The sequence below is a fragment of the Podarcis cretensis genome (assembly GCF_951804945.1).
Source record: "Podarcis cretensis genome assembly, chromosome: 9".
In the NCBI taxonomy this organism is placed as follows: Eukaryota; Metazoa; Chordata; class Lepidosauria; order Squamata; family Lacertidae; genus Podarcis; species Podarcis cretensis.
In genome coordinates this window covers 61,020,851-61,042,651 of record NC_137178.1, presented here as the reverse complement: position 1 = coordinate 61,042,651, position 21,801 = coordinate 61,020,851, and the positions used below count along the sequence as shown (strand labels likewise).

The 21,801-nt window shown below is 42.0% G+C and overlaps 1 protein-coding gene and 1 long non-coding RNA gene across 5 annotated transcripts in view; both read left to right on the top strand.

Annotated features, from left to right (window-relative positions):
• The window catches only part of GABRA2 (gamma-aminobutyric acid type A receptor subunit alpha2), a 75,946-nt gene that overhangs the window by 38,334 nt on the left and 15,811 nt on the right, over positions 1-21,801 (top strand). For all 4 annotated transcript variants that reach the window (XM_079989796.1, XM_079989797.1, XM_079989798.1 and 1 more), the window contains 2 exons: positions 10,807-11,027; positions 12,108-12,190. In XM_079989796.1, the coding sequence (XP_079845922.1) occupies positions 10,807-11,027; positions 12,108-12,190 (304 nt within the window). The remainder of the gene's footprint in view (positions 1-10,806; positions 11,028-12,107; positions 12,191-21,801) is intronic.
• Positions 793-10,194, top strand: LOC307223672. Its single transcript, XR_013842182.1, has 3 exons — positions 793-1,020; positions 6,782-6,852; positions 9,855-10,194. It is a non-coding gene; the product is annotated as an uncharacterized lncRNA (long non-coding RNA).

Sequence of the window (21,801 nt, the reverse complement as noted above, 5' to 3'; positions counted from 1 at the left end):
AAGCTCCTCTCTTGAGACTGGAGGACCTGCTGCATGAGGCTAACCTGAAGCTCAATGCTCTCTTAAGCTTTAAAAGTTGGCATCATTTATTTCAGATGTGATTCAGTTTTCAAGCTGTTTATTGGTGGCAAGAGACTTGGTAAGGAGAGTTCTCTGGTTGTGCCACTGGGAGGTGGTTGCTCTCTTCTGCTCCAGTTCAGCTATGGAAATCTATGGCAGGGAGGGTAATGCTCTTAAGAGCTGCTGCACTCCAGGATGTGCTTGTGGAATCAAAGGATGAAAATAAGGCCATGCCCTCCAGCCCATAAGAAGGATGACAAGTGCTCCTTTCAGATCCTACCAGTCCTACCAGATCCTCCACCAATCCTTCCAGGCCCTTTGATTTCTCAGACCCAACAGAAGAGGGAGAGAAGTTTGGTCCTCCTATTGCTCCTGGAATAAAGCTCGCAGGGGAACCAGAAGCCAGCAACAAGAAACATTCCTTAGATTTTGTTCATTCAACTAGTTCAGAAGATACAAGCATCAATTCTGAAACCAGCCTATAGGAGGTCTTCTCTCCCTTCATTTTTACAGATGTCAGGCCATCATGTCAGACCTTTGGGTCCTGGAGACCATCAAACAGGGTTTTCATCTGGAATTGACATTCCTACCCCCCTCACAAAGGGGATTTCTGTGCAATATGACCTCTGGGCCTCACCTTGTTATATAGTTTTTTCTTCCTGCCTGAGTTTTTTGAACTACGCATGGTCCAGTCTTTCTGAGTCCCCCCCCCCAACTTTTTATTGGTTGTTTATCCAGCAGAGAGTGTTTTTTGTTTCTTTGTTTGTTTCTCATTGGCTGTTCCTCTTATCTGTTCTGCTTCTCCTTCTCTGGCTTGTCATAATGGAAAACTGAGAATTTCAGATGAGATAGGGATTTTTGAAGACTCTATTTGGAGCTACAGATTTGCCTTCAACCACCAGGTGGAGCTCAAGTCCCACTGAGGCCATCTTTTTACATGTAGGGGTATCCCCTTTACAGGTAAGAACCCAAATGGTCTTACTTAAGATGATCTTAAATCCGTGTCAAATGATCTAGGTTGCCCTGCATATTAGTAGACACCTCTTGCTTCATGCCTAGAGTAATGTAATCATAGAATTGTAGCATTGGAAGGGACCCTGCTGATCATCTAGTCCAACTACCTGTAATGCAGGAATATGCATCTGTGTCAGCCTGGAGCATTAAAGAGATTCACTTCATTAGGTGCAAACTACATGATATCCTAAAAGGGACGCGGGTGGCGCTGCGGGTTAAACTACAGAGCCTAGGACTTGCCGATCAGAAGGTCGGCGGTTCGAATCCCCGCGACAGGGTGAGCTCCCGTTGCTCGGTCCCTGATCCTGCCCACCTAGCAGTTCCAAAGCACGCCAAAGCGCAAGTAGATAAATAGGTACCTCTTCAGCGTGAAGGTAAACAGCGTTTCCGTGCGCTGCTCTGGTTCGCCAGAAGTGGCTTAGTCATGCTGGCCACATGACCCAGAAGCTGTACTCCGGCTCCCTCAGCCAATAAAGCGAGTTGAGCGCCGCAACCCAAGAGTCGGTCACGACTGGACCTAATGGTCAGGGGTCCCTTTACCTTTACATGTTATCCTGCAATTGCATGCAGTGAAACTGTATTTCTCAGCTGTGTATTCCCACCAGTACTCTAGATCTAGACCCATTTTATCTCACTAGATCTAGAACTTTGCAGAGATAAAAGCTACTTGGTGGTGTGGTGCAGTTTCGGGGGGAAATAGACTAAAGGGCAAAAGCTAAGCAGTCTTTTTCTCTCCATTTGCTTTTCACTTCACGGTGTACTAGGTACATGCAACTGCATGGTATTCTGCCCCCAATACTCCTTCGAAGTAAGCTGGATGTCTCTATTTGTTCCCAATCTAACCTTACTTTCAATCACTGCTTTACAAGTTTAGGCTCAGTGCATTAGTAACAATGCTTTGAGTGAAGGATGCAGAGATGATTTTCGGCTTTATTATGTAGAATAATAGAGACCATCAAAAGGGAGGCAAAGTGCAAGGATAAAGCAGATTGCACCTTTGGAGATTCAGCTGTCTTGTAGCTGTTTTTATGAAATGTGTAAGCTTAGTGTTGTGATGAAAAAGCCCTAAAGAATTGCAAAGAAGCCAGTGATGTAAATTTATTCTGACATTAGCCTGAGAGGAAAAGCTGTGTTCACTTTAAAAAATTAAAAAGAAAGTTACTCCCCTAAAACACAAAACAGAAAAACAAATCAGTAACTCTGAACAGTTAATCACCATAATTGACAAAGGAAACCTATAACATTAAGTCCTGATTTAAATAGCTAATTGCATATTCACTTCGTTTAGAAAAATGTACAGCACATTTCCTTACAATCAGGAAAAAGAAGGTTGGATTTAGAAAATGTGTGGTATCCCCTGCCCCCATTGTCTTCGTTGCCATGTTGTAGGAATTCAGTGTTGCCCAAAGTATTTTAACTGTTAAATCCATCATGCATTGGACTCTTTCTGAAGCCCCAGTATCACTGCAACAAGAAGGGAGGGTTTTTACTGACCCCTCGGTGTATTAGAGGAGTCTTGGCCATGTAAGTCATATTTGCAGTTGCCAAGACCCAGTCTGGCAATTCACTGGAGAGTTTTGGCAATGCAGATGGTATTATAGTGAGGCATATTAAAGATTCTTCCCATATAAACTTCTTGTTCTACCCTTACGGTATTTTGTTTTTTTTGGGGGGGGGGGTGAACTGTGCCTCAGTGGTTCCCAGGCTGCTTATGTAATACAGTGGATGCTTGGGTTGCGAACGTGATCTGTGCAGGAAGCATGTTCACAACCCGCAGCGTCCACAACCCGCAGCGCCACATCTGCGCATGCGCAGGTCACGATTTGGCACTTCTGTGCATGCGCAAAGCACAATTTAGAGCTTCTGTGCATGTGCAAGTGCCGAAACCAGGAAGTAACCCATTCCGGTACTTTTGGGTTCGGCGCGGTGCGCAACCCAAAGCGCCTGTAACCCAAGGTATGACTGTACTAGAATAGGCTTTTAGAACTTCTATTCTGGTGAAAACCCAGTCATACTTTTGCTACTTGGCACTTATGAGGTCCTGATGACAATTCTGAAGAGTGCACTGGGACATTGGAAAGACCCCTGTGCTGAATATATGAGAGAGATGTATGGAATTTTCAATAGTTCAGTATGTGTTGCATCCCTGAAACTTCTCGCCATTTGGGAATTGGTTGAGGAATACACAGTTACTATTAAGGATGGGAGAGAAATTCAGTTTGGGTCACTTTTCAACATGGACCTACCTAACCCATGCTTCTCAAAGCAATGCATCAACCGAAATGCAAGTAGCCGTCAAAATTTGCTTTTCTTTTAATTTTGTGATTTTGGTTCTGCAAACCCGCCCCTCCCTCAATGTTAAATTAGGGTCAAGTGTATCAAAAAAAGTACACATATTAGTGCAGATAACAGAAATGCTCATAATATGGAAAACTGCTTGCAAAATGTGTGTATTAGAAGAAATATGCATCAGAATGCTGATGAATTTTTGTGAGAACTTTTCTTTTTTTAATCAAACTGATGCAGAAACGCGGCAAACTTCATTTAAGAGGGGTGTGTGAGAAACTGAAATTGACAGATTTGTCTATCTCTAATTACCTTTGTTCAAGTTTATAAGTTTATTGTTCTGGCCAAAAGACCATGACAAACATGTGGCAATAGTGTTAATAAAATAATACCGAACAAGCATCCATAATATGAATCAACATCTACGATGTAAGAGAGATAAGATACTAAAGACACCAACAAGCTTAAATCCAGTTTGATTAATTACTGTTGTTAAGGAACTTTCTTCAGAATCCTTATTGATGTTTGGCACAAAGGTTAGAATTCATTAAAAGGGAGCAGTAAGGAATTACTCAGCAACAAAATGAATTGAGGGAGCCACACCACTTTTTCTGAGTGTGTCTCACTCAGGTATATATCATAAAACATCTATGCTCAGATACCTGGCAGAAGTGTGTGCTTTGTTTTTGAAAATGCTGTTTGCGCAAAACGGCTTCATTAGCTTCCTAGATGTGTTTCTGATACCGTACAGTAATGCTATTAACAGTTCTGAAACTAAAACAAGGCAAAATTAAATTAGGAATGCTTATCACTAAATTGCCTTATGACTATGAAGATGGTATGCCAAGGAATTGTGTGTGTGTGTTGTTTATATATATATATAAGTTGAGAAGCAATAATTTGTAAGCAAAATATGTATGAAAATGTCTGTGTTTACCAAAAGTATGATCCAAACACCCCTAACATGAAATGGTGAGGCTACAGTGATTTTGGACTAGTCATTCGCATGTCTCTAGATTCATCTACTCATCCAAGAGCAATGATAACTGAAGCAGCTGGATCTCACTCTCTGATTTATCAGCCACAAGGGAGGTGGGCATATACTTTTATCACTTACAGAAATTTACACATGCCAATATTTCACATCTACTTGTACCAAGTAGATTTATGAGATACTGTTTAGTGAATACAAATGCATAACAGAACATCTGCAACAAAAGGTGAAGTTTTCAAGGTGGGAATGTTGCCATGGCCTACACTGAATCAAATTTGGAACATCACATCCCACACTCACATCCAAAACTGAATATCTCTTATATTGAATGTTGCATACAGGAGTAGAGAAAGCTCAGCCAGATTTCATCTTGAGGCTTTTAGGTTAGTTGTCTACTTTTGAATTCAGTGGTGTGTGCGCCCAGCCATATTTCATAGATTTCACCTTATAGAGCACTTCTGACTTTGAACAAGTTTGACTCTGTTCTATAACTGAAGAGGGTGGCAGTTCAACAAGAACTGTCCTGATCCACAAGCCCAAAAGGAGGGCCAGTGTGAGTGGTTTGGTGCACGGGTTCCAAAAACAGATGTAAAAAACATCAGAGTGATCCATGCTAGTGCTTTATTAGAAGAAGGTGAAACTGACAAGACAGCCTCCAGAGCCCTACTGCACTCCGAAACAGCAAACATTCATTATGACTTGTCTGTGAGGGGCTAATATGTTAAACAAGCTAAGTAAGATGGCAATAATAATAATAATAATAATAATAATAATAATAATGTATTATTTATACCCCGCCCATCTGGCTGAGTTTCCCCATCCACTCTGGGCGGCTCCCAATCAGATATTAAAAACAGTACAGCATTAAATATTAAAAACTTCCCTGAACAGGGCTGCCTTCAGATGTCTTTTAAAGATAGGATAGCTGCTTATTTCCTTCACATCTGAAGGGAGGGTGTTCCACAGTGTGGACGCCACTACTGAGAAGGCCCTCTGTCTGGTTCCCTGTAAGCTCACTTCTCGCAATGAGGGAACCGCCAGAAGGCCCTTGGCGCTGGATCACAGTTTCCGGGATGAATGATGGGGGTGGAGACGCTCCTTCAGGTATACTGGACCAAGGCCATTTAGGGCTTTAAAGCTCAGCACCAACACTTTGAATTGTGCTCGGAAATGTACTGGGAGCCAATGCAGATCTCTCAGGACAGGTGTTATGTGGTCCCGGCGGCCAATTCCAGTCACCAGTCTAGCTGCCGCATTCTGGATTAATTGCAGTTTTCGGGTCACCTTCAAAGGTAGCCCCACATAGAGCGCATTGCAGTAGTCCAAGCGGGAGATAACTAGAGCATGCACCACTCTGGTGAGACAGTCGGCGGGCATGCCAGGTGGAGCTGGTAGACAGCTGCCCTGGACACAGAATTAACCTGCTCCTCCATGGACAGCTGTGAGTCCAAAATGACTCCCAGGCTGCGCACCTGGTCCTTCAAGGGCATAGTTACCCCATTCAGGACCAGGGAATCCCCACACCTGCCCGCCCCCTGTCCCCCAAAAACAGTACTTCTGTCTTGTCAGGATTCAACCTCAATCTGTTAGCCACCATCCATCCTCCAACCGCCTTCAGGCACTCACACAGGACCTTCACCACCTTCGCTGGTTCTGATTATTTAAAGGAACTAATAGCCCAATTAACACATCCCTTGCTTAGAGGCACCTTCCCAACCCATCTCTCAGATAAGGCAGTCAGCACGAGAAGCCTCCCCTCTCCAAACTAACTAAACCAAAACTAAGGCTTCAAAGTTTCAAAGCCGGGGTTATCTTGACAACCAAGGTGACATTTACAGGCCTCCCAGGACATTTGCACCATTTGGATCTACACAATCTGCCCCATGTGTTCTTCCGTAGTTCCCTTGGGGTCTCAAAGGAGGGGAGTTGTGTGGTGCATTTGTTACTCGGTTGCAAGCAAAATCCACAACAACAACAACAAAGATCAATCCTATCACTGTAATTGTTACAATAATAATTAATAAGCAGTGCCACCATCCTCCAAGCCTTTGGAACCTATATCACAATCCTCCATGTTTCTTGTTCCAAGTTGGCTGTCTTAGTGCTATCTTGATACAAAGCATGCCTCCTTTTACTTAGTTTATCTGGATATATATGCAGCACCCCTGCTTTATAAAAGCACAACACCCTCTTTGAGCAGCTGCAATCATATATAAAGCTAGCCTGTTTTGCATGACAGCTGCTTTCACGGCAGAGGCTTCCTCATTGAGGGCAGCCAACCCCAGTGCAGTGTGTTTAAAGCTGCCTGCATTATCTCGGCAAACTCATTGACCTTCATCATGGTGAATATAATTCCAGCAGGTAGAATCAATACTATCAAATAATCACCATGGTTAAAAACTGATCAAAGTCCATCTTCCTTTCCAGGTTCGCCAATTTAATGCCCTGTCACTAGACAGGGCTGGCATCATCTGATACGGTACCCAAGGCAGACCCAGGTAACATCATCCATGCCACCCTGGGGGCAACCACAGCCAGGCATAGTTCCCACATACCCAATAGGTACCATTTGTTCTCACCCAGTAAATCCCAGGGGTCTGGTCCAGTTAGTCCCAGGCCATAAGATGTCTGATCCCATGCTCCATATAGGTTCCCTTTTACCAGGTCTACTGTAAGTTGCATTTTGTTGGTCCCAACAAATCCCTCCAGCTTGACTGATGGCATATAAAGGAGTTAACCATATGACCCCATCCCACATCTGCTTAGTATGACCCTAATCCCTTCAGGATACATTATCCCTTCTCGTCTCATTGCATTGACTGGGAAGGTAAGATCAGAGAGCAACTCTTGTACACACTGAGGTACTGATGGATAGGACAGGGTGCACTTGCTTAGCATAGCATTCAAATAACATTGCACCACACAATAATCATTTTTATCCAATGGCTTGAAATATGTTGGGGAAGCCACTGTGTCCTTGCACTGGCATCTGTGTGCAGATCCAGCAGTTATAATAGCCAGTATTTTCTGCTGATCGATGGGTCCAATCGAGGTAGAGATTTCCACTGCCACTGTGGGAGTTGATGACAGCCAAGCTCCTGGTCTACAGGAGGTACAGAAACATCTTGGCACAAGTGTGGATACAGTCAGTAGAGGAACCCTGGGACCCTCCAGATTATGATGGCTGTGACTGCCGCTGTCCACTCCAGGTGCAACCTTTGAACAAGCAGACAGATATCATTTAGGCACAATTCTAGGCACATTGTCTCCTTGTAGCAGTACTACACAAGTAGCTGTCCCAGCTGGGCTCAGCATTTCAGCAACTTGCAATTGGCCAGAGGGCTTCCACCAGTGGACTGAGTTGAGCCAACCCTTTGCTTCCCCTGACACTGCAGCCACCACAGCCTGTTCCAATATGAGTTGAAGCAACCTTTCCCCAGCCTGATAGGGCAACTTCTGTGGAGCTTGGAGGATCAGTTTCACTTCCTCTTGGTAGTCAGGGGTCTATCAAACCTGCTAGAACTTGCACTGCTTTCAAGGCCCACCCAGATCTTGGGGCTGTTCTTGCATAAGCGCCAGTAGGAGTTTGAAGTCCCAGTCGTAAGTGGAGCGGACTTGCCATTGCCTGTGTATGCCATGGCGGTGTTCTACCTCCACCTCTGCTATTGCTCCCCAAGCATCTTGATATATGGCTATAATCCCATCAAGCAAACAGTGATTGCCTTGCATCTTCTGAGACCCATGCAGCTGCTGCCTTGGGGCTGGGTGTGCAGCCACATTGCTCACTGCCTCTCCCAGCAAGAGACTCAAACTGCCCTCTCCTTCAACCCACAAATGTAACAGCCAGGCCAACAGTGTTTCACGTGGCTACTGATGAATTACTTAGCCAGCTCCATGAGCTCACCAGATTTATCATCGTGAACAGTATTAACCTAGACTGGCAGGGCTGGGGCAGCACCAACCCTACACTATTTCACTTTAGCCTGCATCAAAGGAGGTGCAGCCAGCCTCATTCCCTCATCATCATCACTACTTCCCCTTCCTCATTCAAGGTGCTCTTCTCAGCTTTATCATCCCATCCTGATGGTGACCAAGCAGGTTGACCAAGAATAGTTGCACCCTAGGGCAATGCAAACAGTGTCCCCTTTTCTGTGCACAGAGAAGCCAGTGTGAGCAGCTCCTTTTCCTGCTTCTCTAACTTTCCGCCTGAATCCCTTACAACTTCACAGACGGTCGCTTGCATATCTCTTTCCCGAACCACATCCTCCTCCATGGCCTTCATCCACTCCTGCAAAGCCTTCAAGTCATCTCCCTGCATTTTCATCACAGGCAGAAACAGCCAGCCCACTGCCAAGGCTGCTTATCTTTTCCCAAGGGCTTCAGTGCTTAAATTCATCCACTCATAGGCAGCAGTTATAGCTGCTGGATCTACTTAGACAGGTTACCAATCCTGGGAAGCCCCAAACCCACCCAGCACCTCTGCCACAGGCACCCACCCACTCTTCCTAACTCCAGCCAGGAATTAGCCATCTGGCTGCTATGGCTCCCCCAACGCATCCTTACTCTGGAATCCTGCTAACTGTGCCTATTGTCCTGATGTTTTATTATGTTTTTGTATGCATTGGAAGCTGCCCAGAGTGCCTGAGACAACCCAACCAGATGGGTGGGGTATAAACAATAACATTGTTGTTGTCACTATCATTATCATCATTATCCACAGGCCAAAAGGAGGACCTGTGCAAGTGGCTTAGTGCAGGGGCTCCCAAGAAGGATGTAAAAAATGCCTGAGTGATCAAAGCTAGTGCTTTATTAGAAGAAGGTGAAAACTTACAAGACAGGCTTAACCTCTGGATCATGAGTTCAAGCCCCACCTTGGGCAAAATATTCCTGCATTGCAGGGGTTTGGACAAGACGACCCTTGTGATCCCTTCCAACTCTACAATTCTACGAAAAGCCTGCAGAGCCTTGCTGCCATTGCAGGCTCAGGATAGATGCTGAAACAGCAAGCATTTGTCATGACTTGTCCTCGAGGGGCTAACATGTTAAGCAATACTGATAGTTTTTAAAAAGCAAGCTACATAAATTGGCAACAATAGCCCAATTAACTCACCCCTTGCTAACAGGCACCTTCCCAATTTCCATCCACCTCTCTGATAAGAGAGTAGCACAAGAAACCTAGTCCCTTGACTACCAAGATGGAGTGTACAGGCTTTCCGGGTCATTTGCACCATTTGGTTCTACACAGGAGCTTGTGTCTAACTGCAGGGCTAGATTAGCACAAGCCTACTGTTATTAGTACAGAGAGAAGTGAACGCAACGTGAGAAATGAAAGAAAAGGGTCAGGAGGGGCAAAAAATATCCATGCCAACAGTGCAATCCTATCCATTACTCTTACTAAAGAGTAAGCCTTGTTAAGCTCAATGGGGCTTACTCCCAGGTAAGTGTGTGGAGGATTGTATTCCAGGTTTACCTATTCTGAAGATATTTCCCTGTTTTCCAGGCTGCTGAAACTGAAGCTTGCATTACCAGAAGAAAATTAGCAGAATGGAAGTGTATCAAATGCTGCACTGTAATGCATGTATTCCTATTAAAAATATTTACTGTGGCACAAATTAACAGGAAGACCTCACTTTTTTTGCAATTACTCTACTGAATTGCAAGGAACTGGGACTGTCGATATGCAAAGCAACCATCACAGAATCACATTAGCTAGTAAAATTAAGTTGGAACACATTAGGTAGTAAAATGAAGCTGTATGTTTATCATTGGGTGTATTATTAATGAGGGGAATAGCTAAGGGAACAAAATTCTTTAGCATAGTTTTGCAGGATTTAATATTTTTGTATTTTGGGGGATATCCTATTAAAGGACTTAAAACAACCCTTTAAAACAAAACATTCAAAAATGTTTAAAATCGAGAAAAATGTTTTGAAGGAGGTAATAAAATTGAAGGATGGAATAAATTTACTGCTGTCTGAAAATATGGCATCTAATGTATAGGCCAGTTTTTCTGCACCTGTTTTTTATGAATGCAGCGAAGTGAATAAAGATATTAAACATATATTGAGTCCCATTATGATCTTGCTGATCTGTTTAGGATATCTTCATAATGATACCAGCAACTTCATGAAGTCATGGCATGAAGAGAATCATTTTTTGGTTATTTTCTCCCCTTCATGCTATATTATCCACTACAGACTCACCAAAGTCCAAACTTAAACACAGTTTGGAAACATTGTACACAGCAAACTTCATGAGCCATGCAGACGTGCAGCAAAACTTTGAAAGTATGCGTGCGCGCACACACACACACACACACAATTTCTAAATATGTATTGATTGTTCTGCCTCTCCTTGCTTTTTCTCCAAGTTGGTAATGTGCTACTTTCACTTTATTGATATGGACTGATAATAACTAACTTTAAAACACTTTTAATATCCCCCCACTTCAGGAATACACAATAGATGTTTTCTTCCGCCAAAGATGGAAAGATGAGAGATTAAAGTTTAAGGGTCCAATGAACATTCTTCGACTGAACAATTTAATGGCCAGCAAAATCTGGACTCCAGATACATTCTTTCATAATGGAAAGAAGTCAGTAGCTCACAACATGACAATGCCAAATAAGCTACTACGAATTCAAGATGATGGGACTCTCTTATATACCATGAGGTGCACATTTTATTTTGTCTTTTGATCACTGTCCTGGTAAGCTGTTCTCACTTTAGCATCAAGCCAGCATGTTCCCTATTATTAACACTCTCATTTCACGGCATCCTGCAGCAAACACTCGGGTAAGCAGACTTCTAACATGGCAAAATACGCCATCCTGAAAAGAACTGCATCCTTCCCAGGGCCCTGTTAATCTAAAGACCTCCCTAGTAGCCTATTCACACATACATACCACCCATTGCATGCTATGAAACTAGCAGATAAATAGTTTTGAGATGCCCCAATACAGGTGGATCAGAGATCTGTTACATTTGCAAAAAAAATACATAAACTTATCAGTTTGCAAATGTTGGTTCATTTTGCATGAACATGTGGATTCTAAAAAAGGAGACTGCAGCCACTGCACTCCTCTACTGATATTTCTGCTGTTGCGCTATCCAGGGCTTAGCATTTGAACCTAGGCTCATCTCTTTCAGCCCAACCACAAGCTGTAAACCAAGCACAAACCTTGTTTGCAGCACATGGCTTGTCTAGAATGAGAACACCTATGAGCCTGAGTTCAGATGAATCAATAAGCCAAAGCAAGAGGTCCAAGGAATTAGTGTGGGAACCCATATGTTTGTACGTTCATGCTAAGCCATGGTTTGACTTAGTGTTTCATGCAAGCCAGTTTGCTGCATGTTTCTAGTTTTGCTAGATGAGTCTTTGCTTTGATGCATTTATTTTTGGGGCTGCTTTTATTGAAACAACCAATATTTATTTATTTATTTTTTAGGTACGTGCCTTTAATTGGACTTCTGTGTTCATGTGGCACATACTTTTGAACTGAATATTACTGGGTAACCTGTAGTTCCGTAATTCGCCATTTCATTCAGCTGGCCTTAATAGTTTTGGGATCTGTTTGTTGTGATGAGGCAGTGTCCTCCGAAGGATCAAATAAAGGACAAATATAGGGTTAAGTTTTAATTGATTTTGTGTAATTAATCTCTGCAATCTGTAAATTCAGTTTATTTTTATGGAATTGGTTTTCATGACTCTTTAACAGCAGACTTAAGTATAGAGTGGTCTTTTCCCTTTTAGGCTTACTGTCCAGGCTGAATGTCCAATGCACTTAGAAGACTTCCCTATGGATGCCCATTCGTGCCCATTGAAATTTGGCAGCTGTAAGTAACATGGCTAAAAGTGCAGCCTCTAGCTAGTAAATATCTTACATAGTTCAACATCTCATTTCTGCTCTTGGACTTGCTCACAATTTATGTATGCTTCAGCAACATTGTGCTGCATTATATGTTCTGGGGTTTTTTATATTTAAAATAATTCATTTCCAGTGCTTTTGTCTTTGAACATGTTAGCTAATTCCCTGGGTTCTTGTTTTTCCAGAAGATATTATGGCCTAATTGCAGCATTCATCATAAGTAATGTCATTTATTGACCAATAGGTTTAAATCGTTATAGTAGCAGAGTGACACAGTTGTTAATACAGCACCTGGATAAGAATAATTACATACCTGATGCAGCGTGGAAAAGGAAATAAGATATCTGAAAAACATGTGCTTTGAAATCACGCCAATGCAGTCCCTACACAAGCTGAAGTTTATCTTAATGTTTTGTTCTTTTGTACTTGTATGAAGGCTGTAGCAGGTAAAATCTTCTACAATACGTTTCTAATGCAACATATATGCTTTTTAAGTTGTACAAAATAAGCATAGCTGTCAACTTACAGATCTGAAAATAAGGGACCAGCAGCCTTGAAAATAAGGGACCAGCAGCCAAAATAAGGGACCTGCAGCCTCACCTGTTCCAGGCACTCCAGTCTTCCTGTCCTCCTGCAGTCTGGTCAAACTCATGCTGGGTAGCTTCGAGAACACTGTCCAACCAACTTTGTAACCAGAGGTTCAACTGAATAGAATCTGAATCACATGCACCACAAGGCCTATGCAGCCTTAACTTAAGATGGCTCCCCGGCCTGGCTTTGCACTGCAAAGTCTGCAGCAGCACGTGCAACAAAATGGCATCCAGCATTCAAAAACCCTCTCAGCTTGCATTAACTAGCCACACACAAGGCATGCAAGCTCCACCCCCCAGTCATTCTTAGACTTCTTATTGGGTGAGCAACAGAGCCAAGCAACACAGTTGGAGCCTCCTTTGAAATTTAAGGGACATCATTTAAGGGACATTTAAGGGACATCCATCAATTAGGGACAGCAGCGGGACATGGCGCTGGAATAAGGGACTGTCCCTTCAAATAAGGGACCCTTGACAGCTATGAAAATAAGTGTAACTGAAAATGCATTTGCACTAAATAGTGAGCTGGTTCACACATCACTTTAAATCAAAGTTTAGTTTAACTATGATTTAAAGGTGAATATGTAGAGAGATTGTGCATGGGATTAAAATTGTGGCCCTTTGCTTATACCCAGCTCCTGCTTCTGTTGGGCTGTTTGGAGCTTTGCTATAGTTTGGTTCAGTGTTATGTTCAACCCAAGCAAAGAACAATCCTTGGTTACAGCTCACATTTTTTGTAGAAAGCAACAAGCCAAACCATTCCACCCCGTGCACCAGCACACTGTGCTTAAGCTTAACTATGGTTTAAAGTGATGTGTGAAGCAGGCTAATATGAGGATAGGCTAACTGGTATGAGTCTATGCTTAATTCTGTTTGTGTGGTGGAAAGGTGACAATATATCTCACTAATATTTTGTTCTTCCTTTGAGAAGTATAGACTTGGCTCAGACGCTACACAAAAAACCATGGCTTGTAAAATCACATGGGTTGTTGTGACATCTGAGCAGACATTTTGTGAATCATCTTTGCTTTGAAGCTAGTTTGCAGATCACACTTTGTGTAATCCTTTGTGGTAAAATGTCCTTCACCAAACAAGTAATAATATACATTTTTATTGTGGTTGTGAATTACGTTTTATACATTGTGCTTTGAACTTAGGCATCAGCCTCTCAGTTAGATTTAAGCCACCGCATCTCACCCAGGAGAAAGGATGTCTCTTTTCATGTGAATGCTCTTGCAAGTTTTCAAGGTAAAATAGGTTGAGTCACCTAAGAATTACATAATGAAAGAATCCTTTGTTGACACTCTTAGTCCACACGTGGACACAGACAAACAGGAGAGCCTCAAAGGGCCTTAGGGAAGGGAGGCATTCATGACTGAATAGGATCATTGTTTTGTCCAGGGTTTCCCAAACTTGGGTCTCCAGCTGTTTTTAGACTACAACTCCCATCATCCCTAGCTAGCAGGACCAGTGGCCAGGGATGATGGCAATTGTAGTCCAAAAACAGCTGGAGACCCAAGTTTGGGAAACCCTGGTCTAGTCAGTTAAGGAAGGACTCTGGATGCCTCAGATTTTAATTCCTGGACACGACCTAAAGGAAAAACAATATGTACTCTGGTTAAGATATACGGAGCAAATAAAAGTAGATAACACTGATGTGTTTGAATCTTTAATTTGAATTTTTGCTGAGAGTGTGTAAAGCAGAAATCTTTTTCCAAAGCATCTCTTTGGGTGAAAAGCTCCCTTTTTAAAAGAAGAAAATGCTAATGTGTAATGCTGAGAGTGTCCAATGGTTTGATGAGGAGTGCGATTTGATGGGGAAAGGCTCTAAAAGGCTCCTTTTCTTACAGGAAGTCATGGCTAAGCAATCTTTCCTTTTGTTATTTTCAATTAGGGGAAAAAAATTAAAGGCCTTATTACCACACAAAGAGCACCAGGTTTTTTGTGATCCATGGATGCTTGCTTCTAAATGCTTCCCTTAATAAAGACCGTAAAACCTTCTGGCAAGTGGTCTCAGGAGTTTTGCATTCTTGATCACAAGTTCTAAACCGTTGTATTTCAGCGCATGTCTGAGGACCACTTTAGAGCCAACTTTACAGACACAGATGATATTATTACATCTTATTTAGGCTCTCTGCTTGATGCTGTGCTATGAGTCACACCAAAATGGAACCCAGTTTTTGTAAAAGAAGTCTTACCTGTGATTCCCAAGATCAAGAGTGGGAAGGATCCAAGGATTGATTAATATCCCTCTGAAACTTATAAAAATAAGGCAACCTTGGTGGGCACCATTGTTGGATGCCCCTTTTTACTACAGTGAATTGTTCTGGCATGACCAAACTACAAGAAAAAAGATTCCACCTAAACATTAGGAAGAACTTCCTGACAGTAAGAGCTGTTTGACAGTGGAATTTGCTGCCAAGGAGTGTGGTGGAGTCTCCTTCTTTGGAGGTCTTTAAGCAGAGGCTTGACAACCATATGTCAGGAGTGCTCTGATGGTGTTTCCTGCTTGGCAGGGGGTTGGACTCGATGGCCCTTGTGGTCTCTTCCAACTCTATGATTCTATGATTCTATGATTCTATGATTCTATGACCCTTTCTAGCTGGAAGAAGCAATAGTGGTACCTTTTTTTAAAAAAAAGGGTCAAGCTTGTGATCTGGGAAACTGTAGACCTATTAGCCTGCCATCAGTCAAGGGGGAGTTGTATGGCACGTTCTTAAGCAATGGAATGATTTCTTTCTTAGAATCTGAGAATATACCGTATTTTTCGCTCTATAAGACGCACCAGACTACAAGACGCACCTAGTTTTTGGAGGAGGAAAACAAGAAAAAAAAATATTCTGAATCTCAGAAGCCAGAACAGCAAGACGGATCGCTGCACAGTGAAAGCAGCAATCCCTCTTGCTGTTCTGGCTTATGGGATAGCTGCGCAGCCTGCATTCGCTCCATAAGACGCACACACATTTCCCCATACTTTTTAGGAGGGGAAAAAGTGAGTCTTATGGAGCAAAAAATACGGTACCTACTGATTCTCAAGCAGCATTTAGAGAAGATTGTTCAACACTTGATCACTGTCTGATCCTTTGTCACCTTCCTGAAAAATATACAAGAACCTTGTGAGGGAAACTGCTGCCTTCATGGATTTAAAGGTAGCTTTTGGTTATATTTCCAGGGTCAAGTTATGGCAGAAAGTGGATGAAATTCTTGTTGATAAAAGACTTCTCGCTTCTTCCTCTTTTGCCTTTTTGTATTGCAATAGTCTTTCACAAATCAGCTGTGGTAATAAGGGACAGTTTACTAAAGATAAACCCACAACCAAGGGAGTTAAGGATGTATACTTGCTGCTACTTTGCTTAATTTGTTCCTAAATGATCCCAGAACTGTCTTGAATGACCCAGATGGCCTCCTACCAAAACTAGGTAATAGGAAAATTTGTATCTTACTTCATGCAGTTTTTTCCTCCTGCTCTATACTTGGGCTAAAATGCCTGTTATCCTGGTTTTTAATCTACTGTAAGCACAATTGTTTAAAGTTCAATTATGGAAAAGCAAAGGTTTTCACTTTTGAAAACAGCATTTCCCAGCATAGGTGGGTTTTAGATGATCAAATTATGGAACAAGTTATATTGGGGGTAAAATTCAATCATGCTACATTGTGGTCTACTCACAGATACCTGGAACATGCTTTATAGAATAGGAATGTAATTGTTATTGCATTTCACACCTAATTATTGAAGCTGAGCTTGAGCAATAAGAGGAGATGCTGTTTATTTATTCATCTTAAAGTATCAGATACCATTTTTTTCAGAACAATTGTCTCACAAAGTGGTTTACAATCATTAAATACATCAGCCGTCATTAAAATAAAACAATAAAATTTCTGAATTTGATTAGAATAAGGCAGATGAACAAATACTTGTTTGTCAAATGCTTCACACCTCAGTCTGGGGGTGGAGCTGGGAGAGGCACATATATATCCAAAGTATAGCGTATGGGCTTCTGAGACCTGTAGCTGAGCAACCCAGCCCTTGGAGACCTTTCATTCTCAGTTCAGGGATGAGGTAGTTTTCAATTGACTGTCCTAAAAAGTTTGCAAGAGGGGATGTTCCATAACCTCTGTCCCATGATGGAAAAAAGTGAAAGTCTTCAACACAACAAAAAAGGAGCTCACCATGCACGCAGAGACTGGGGAAAAAATGAGTAAGAAGCTCTATAAGAAGCTAGCGCCATTCCTGTTGGATGGGAGAAAAATGATCTGTGTGCAGCAGGAGACAATGATTGAAGAAACATCCAAGGACTAACAATATGAGTCTTCAGCCCATTACCCTTGACAAAGATGATATTGAGATGTCTCCCAGCACAGATCCAACAGAGGCAACCATTCGTTTACAACAACTAACACATCCTGCAATAAAGCACACATTGCTGAAGATTGTTGTGCTCCAGGAACTATTCTGGAGGAGCCTATAGGACACAGTAGGTCAGTGCAAGGGGAGCTCCTAGTGAGCAGCTTGCTCTAACAATAGCTATTGGTGAACTTTTTGACCCTCTGTCTGCATCTACCTCTCCTTTGCCCCATTCCCTTTTGAAGAACTAGAGTCTCTTAAAAGGCCAGCGTTCATCTGAAGCGAGGTATGTTCCCTGAGCTCCACAGTCTCCAACCTAATGCATTTCCTGTGCCTGATGCACTCAACACACCCTTGAGAATCCTGTCTCTGATTCTACAGGGCCTGGTACTACGGGATCTCTTCTGCCTCCCAGCCTTAGATTTCATGATCCCTGATCTTTAGCATGAGACTCATAGTCAGGAACCTAGACCAGCTCCTTGGCCAGTGACACTGTAGGCTCCAACTCAGTGCCTTAGTCACTGAATGACTCGGGGATCATGACAGGCACCTGATATTAGGGACTAGGTACGCTGATTTCCCGACGGAAGTAAAAGGGCATGGTTCAACAGTGTCAGCTATATCTTGGTCTAACATGTTGTTCAGACTCCTGCTCACCAGTAACTCTCGCTGGTGAAACTGTGGGGAAAGCCTGCATCGCTCTAGGCAGGATCACTTGAGGTCCTGTTGATCCTGGAGTGCAACGGTGGAAAGCACCTTGTGCCATGATGCCTGAGAGATGCAACCCATGATTTGGAATGACAAGATGGATCCAACGTTGCTGCTGCCTAATGTCGGTGAACCAGATGTGTGGGTCATCTCTCTCTAAACCTCCAGTTCTCATTTGAAGATTTAGTCTTAACTTTCCAGAGTTAATTCTACATGGTTTCTGATGAGAGCAGTCCAAGCACACACCACAGTTCAGTCCTGGTCAGCCTCTCCTGCTTTCAAGTTTCACAGAGTTAGAAGGTGAGTGGTTTTTGTTTTTTTTGCACCTCTATTAAATGTCCTCCTCCTCCTTGCTTTATTGCCAATGCTATATGTGAAATTTAAGAACCTGGTTCAAACTGCAGCAACTTCATGACGCCTAGGTGTGTTTCTCAAAAAATGCTGACAACTCCTACATATACGTTGCAGCATATACATCTCTCACAAAATATAGGGGTTCCATTATACTCACGGAAATACTCACGGAAATACTCCTGCATTCCCTCAAACAAGCAGCCCTGAAGTGCATGCCTGAGTCATCATTAACAATAGAGAACCTGCTGTGCTTACCATATTTGCAACCGAAACCAAAGATACCCTGAACACTGTTTATCCACTGAAAATAGAGAGGGTGTAGCCTACTGACCTGTCCTTTATTTTATGCACAGGTGTAGACGAAGTAAACCCAAACGTGGAAGAAACAGAATGGAATGTCCCAGATAGAAAAGTATTCGCGACACCCCGATCTGTGGAAGCGGAGTTTGTTGGAGAAGAAAACACCCCAAGATGCAGAAACCAAACTAGCCCCACCTTCTCCTGGTGCTAGATAGAGTGGCCAACTAAATACTCATATTAAGCAGTCAACCTGAGAAACAGGAGGCAAGTAGATAATGATGTCTGTGAAGGACCTGGTCATGAAATGGCAAAGGGCAGGTGAAAGCTTCAGCTTCTTACATGAGCAGATACAAACAAGACACAGAGATATGGTTTGTTTATCTAATCAAATAAAAACAACAACCATGACTAACATCTTAATACTTAACGGGTACCATTTTCATTATCACATTTGTGCCACTCATTTGGAAGGTAGGGACAACTAAGCTGATTTTATCAGCATGTCCTGGATAATGTCATTTTATTTTCCCAGAAAGCCCCAAACATTGATTGCAGCATGCTATTATTTACTTTAATATTTAATAAATTATAATGCTGCTTTAAATTGATCTTAACTGTGATCCTTTGTGTTTAAAAGTATAGTTAAGACAATAAAGAGCTCATGAATATTTATGTGATGCCATATTTTGGAGATAAGATGACCAAGCATTTTTATTTCTGAAAATGGAAGGGTCAGGTATTTCAAAATTACTCTTGTGTGATATATATATTTTTTGTTTTTTATGTTATTGTTTATGTAAATTTAAATGAACAATAAATAAATAAAGGGCTGTTTCACTGAACACCTCCGGTGATTTGTTTGTTTGTCTGTCTTTTGCCACATTTGTGGGTCATGAAACATCCATTGTCTCTATTTCCAAGCAAACTGAAAACATAGTTTGGTCAATGTTGTTCAATGGAAACAAAAATGTTTCGATTTACAAGAGAAGAGTCGCTGTAGAAACAACAATTCGTGGATGAAACTGAATAGAAAGTGCAGAGCAACTTTAATTCGATTGGCTTAAGATAAATGCTTATTGTTTAAGCTTATTGTTTAAATGTCTATAAACAATAAGTGGGGTCAGTAAGAGAACCACAGCAGAGGACAACCCAACAACAGAGACAGGAGAAGCAGTGGGGGTGTTTTTTGCTTCGTGTTTTCCTTCTTTCTCTCCCTCCATGATGGGGTGGAAAACCTCCCTCTTCTCCTCTCCCATGTGCAGCCATCGCTGCTTGACAAGTAAGTAAAAGGTATAGAATGGGGACGCTGGGAATTCACATTTTGATCAAAGCTGGAAATGAATTTAGGGGCTTTGAAAGCTCAGCTCTCATTTGAGGTTGGCTTCTCTGAGCCTCCAACTTCTAATTCAAGACTGGGTCTTGATTCAGGCTTTAGGGCCAGTTTTGGTTGCCCTATATCATGACATCTGTCAGGAAAGAAGGGAAATCTGTCCCTGTTAATTTTCCTTTACCTCTCAGCAACATTTCATATAATTGGCTGTGGAGCAACTGTCCAAGTTGGGGGTGGGTGCCATTGCTTTGCAGTGATGCCAGTCCTCGTTGGATGGTCCTTTGCAGGGGGTAATGCTTGGGCAGTGTTCTTTGGCTCTGTGTAGCTTTCAATGTGGGGTTCCTCAGGGTTCAAATTTATCCCCTGTGCATTATATGTAGGGTTACCTCTGAAGATGGTTTGGAAACTTCAACTGGTGCAGAATTTGGCAACCAGTTAGCTTATCAGGGCAATTTAGTTTAAGCATATTACACAGATCTCATGGTGTAGAAGGTTTGATGTCCTAGAGTATGATCATTGTCAAAACCACATTATGGCTTTCTGAAATTTACCCAGAGGAAATACACGTTTTAGGACAAATTTCTAGTTCTTTGGGAGCAGTTTGGCCTGGAAATATCTGACTCTAATATTGCAGGTGCAAAGAAGAGGTTTGCTATACCTGTGGAGAAGAGAATTGCACAAGCTATGGCTATAAGAACTTCTGCAACCTGCTTGCAGCGTTTTTTCTATACTGCTTATGCGGTATTCTGTGAAGTGGTTTGAGTCTTCAGTAGCTATTTTCTAGATGATGTGATCATGTTAGGGGTTAAGGAGAAGGTTATGGTTGAATTCCTTGATTTGGATTTCTCATGAGTAGAACATAAGGACACAAAGAAATCAAGGCACAAAGAAATTGTGATGATTTTTGCATCCACAAGAATTATGATAGTATAGTTATCAAAGTACTCTGATGCTAAAGGTTTATAGTTTGCAGTTGTCTATGTTGGTATCTCCGGGCAACATTAAGGTGTGCTGATTTTTACATTGATATTCATATTGAAGCAGGAATTTCTTCTCTGTGTCCATGAAGCCCTTTATTATTAGTGATCAGACATATGCCATTCTGCTGTGGTTAGTGAGAGTCTATAGCTGGCATCTCACAATGTCAAAGGATTCTGGATCAGCTATAGTAATAGCAATGTATAGTTGTTGTTAAATCACTTTGCTTTTTTAATGAAATACGTAGCATATAAGTATTTTAAAAAATTAATACATAATAGCAGTCTTATTCATTTCTTGGTATATACAGGATTGTTTGTGTTATGGAAATACATTTTGCTTTCATACACTGCAAGTTTTAGTTTCTGGCAGAGTCTATGCTGTCAAAAGTTCATGTAATTCAAATCTGGTAACTTACTTCCCAACTGCAAACCAATGTGATTTAATGCAGATACAATAACATGTATTCCCTTAAATCTAAATTAACAATTGCCTATAGGAAAAACTAATAATTTTATACAACTGAACCCATGTTTTCCATTGTAGGATAACATAAATGAAGTATCCCATTCTTTAAATATCTTTGCTCCATGGCATCTCCTGAAGGCCCATCAGATATCGGACTTCTAGGGGGCGAAAACATGAATAGATGTGGGGAAACTCCCCCCCCCCCAGATGTTGCTGATCTTACAACCCCCATCATACCTGGCCATCTGCCATGCTTACTGGGACTGACTTGAGTTGTAATTCAACAACATCTGGAGGGCCAGTGGTTCCTGACACCTGCCCTAAGATGTTCATGGGAGATGTTTACGCTGAACAGTCTTTTTTAATCAATTTTGAGATAAATATGTTACATCCTTAATCTATTTTGACAGCAGATATCCAGTAGTTTCACAATCACAAAGCAAGGAATTTTGGATGCAGTTATGTGCTCCATATGCCCCTTTCTTCCCATGTTGTTCTCTCACCTG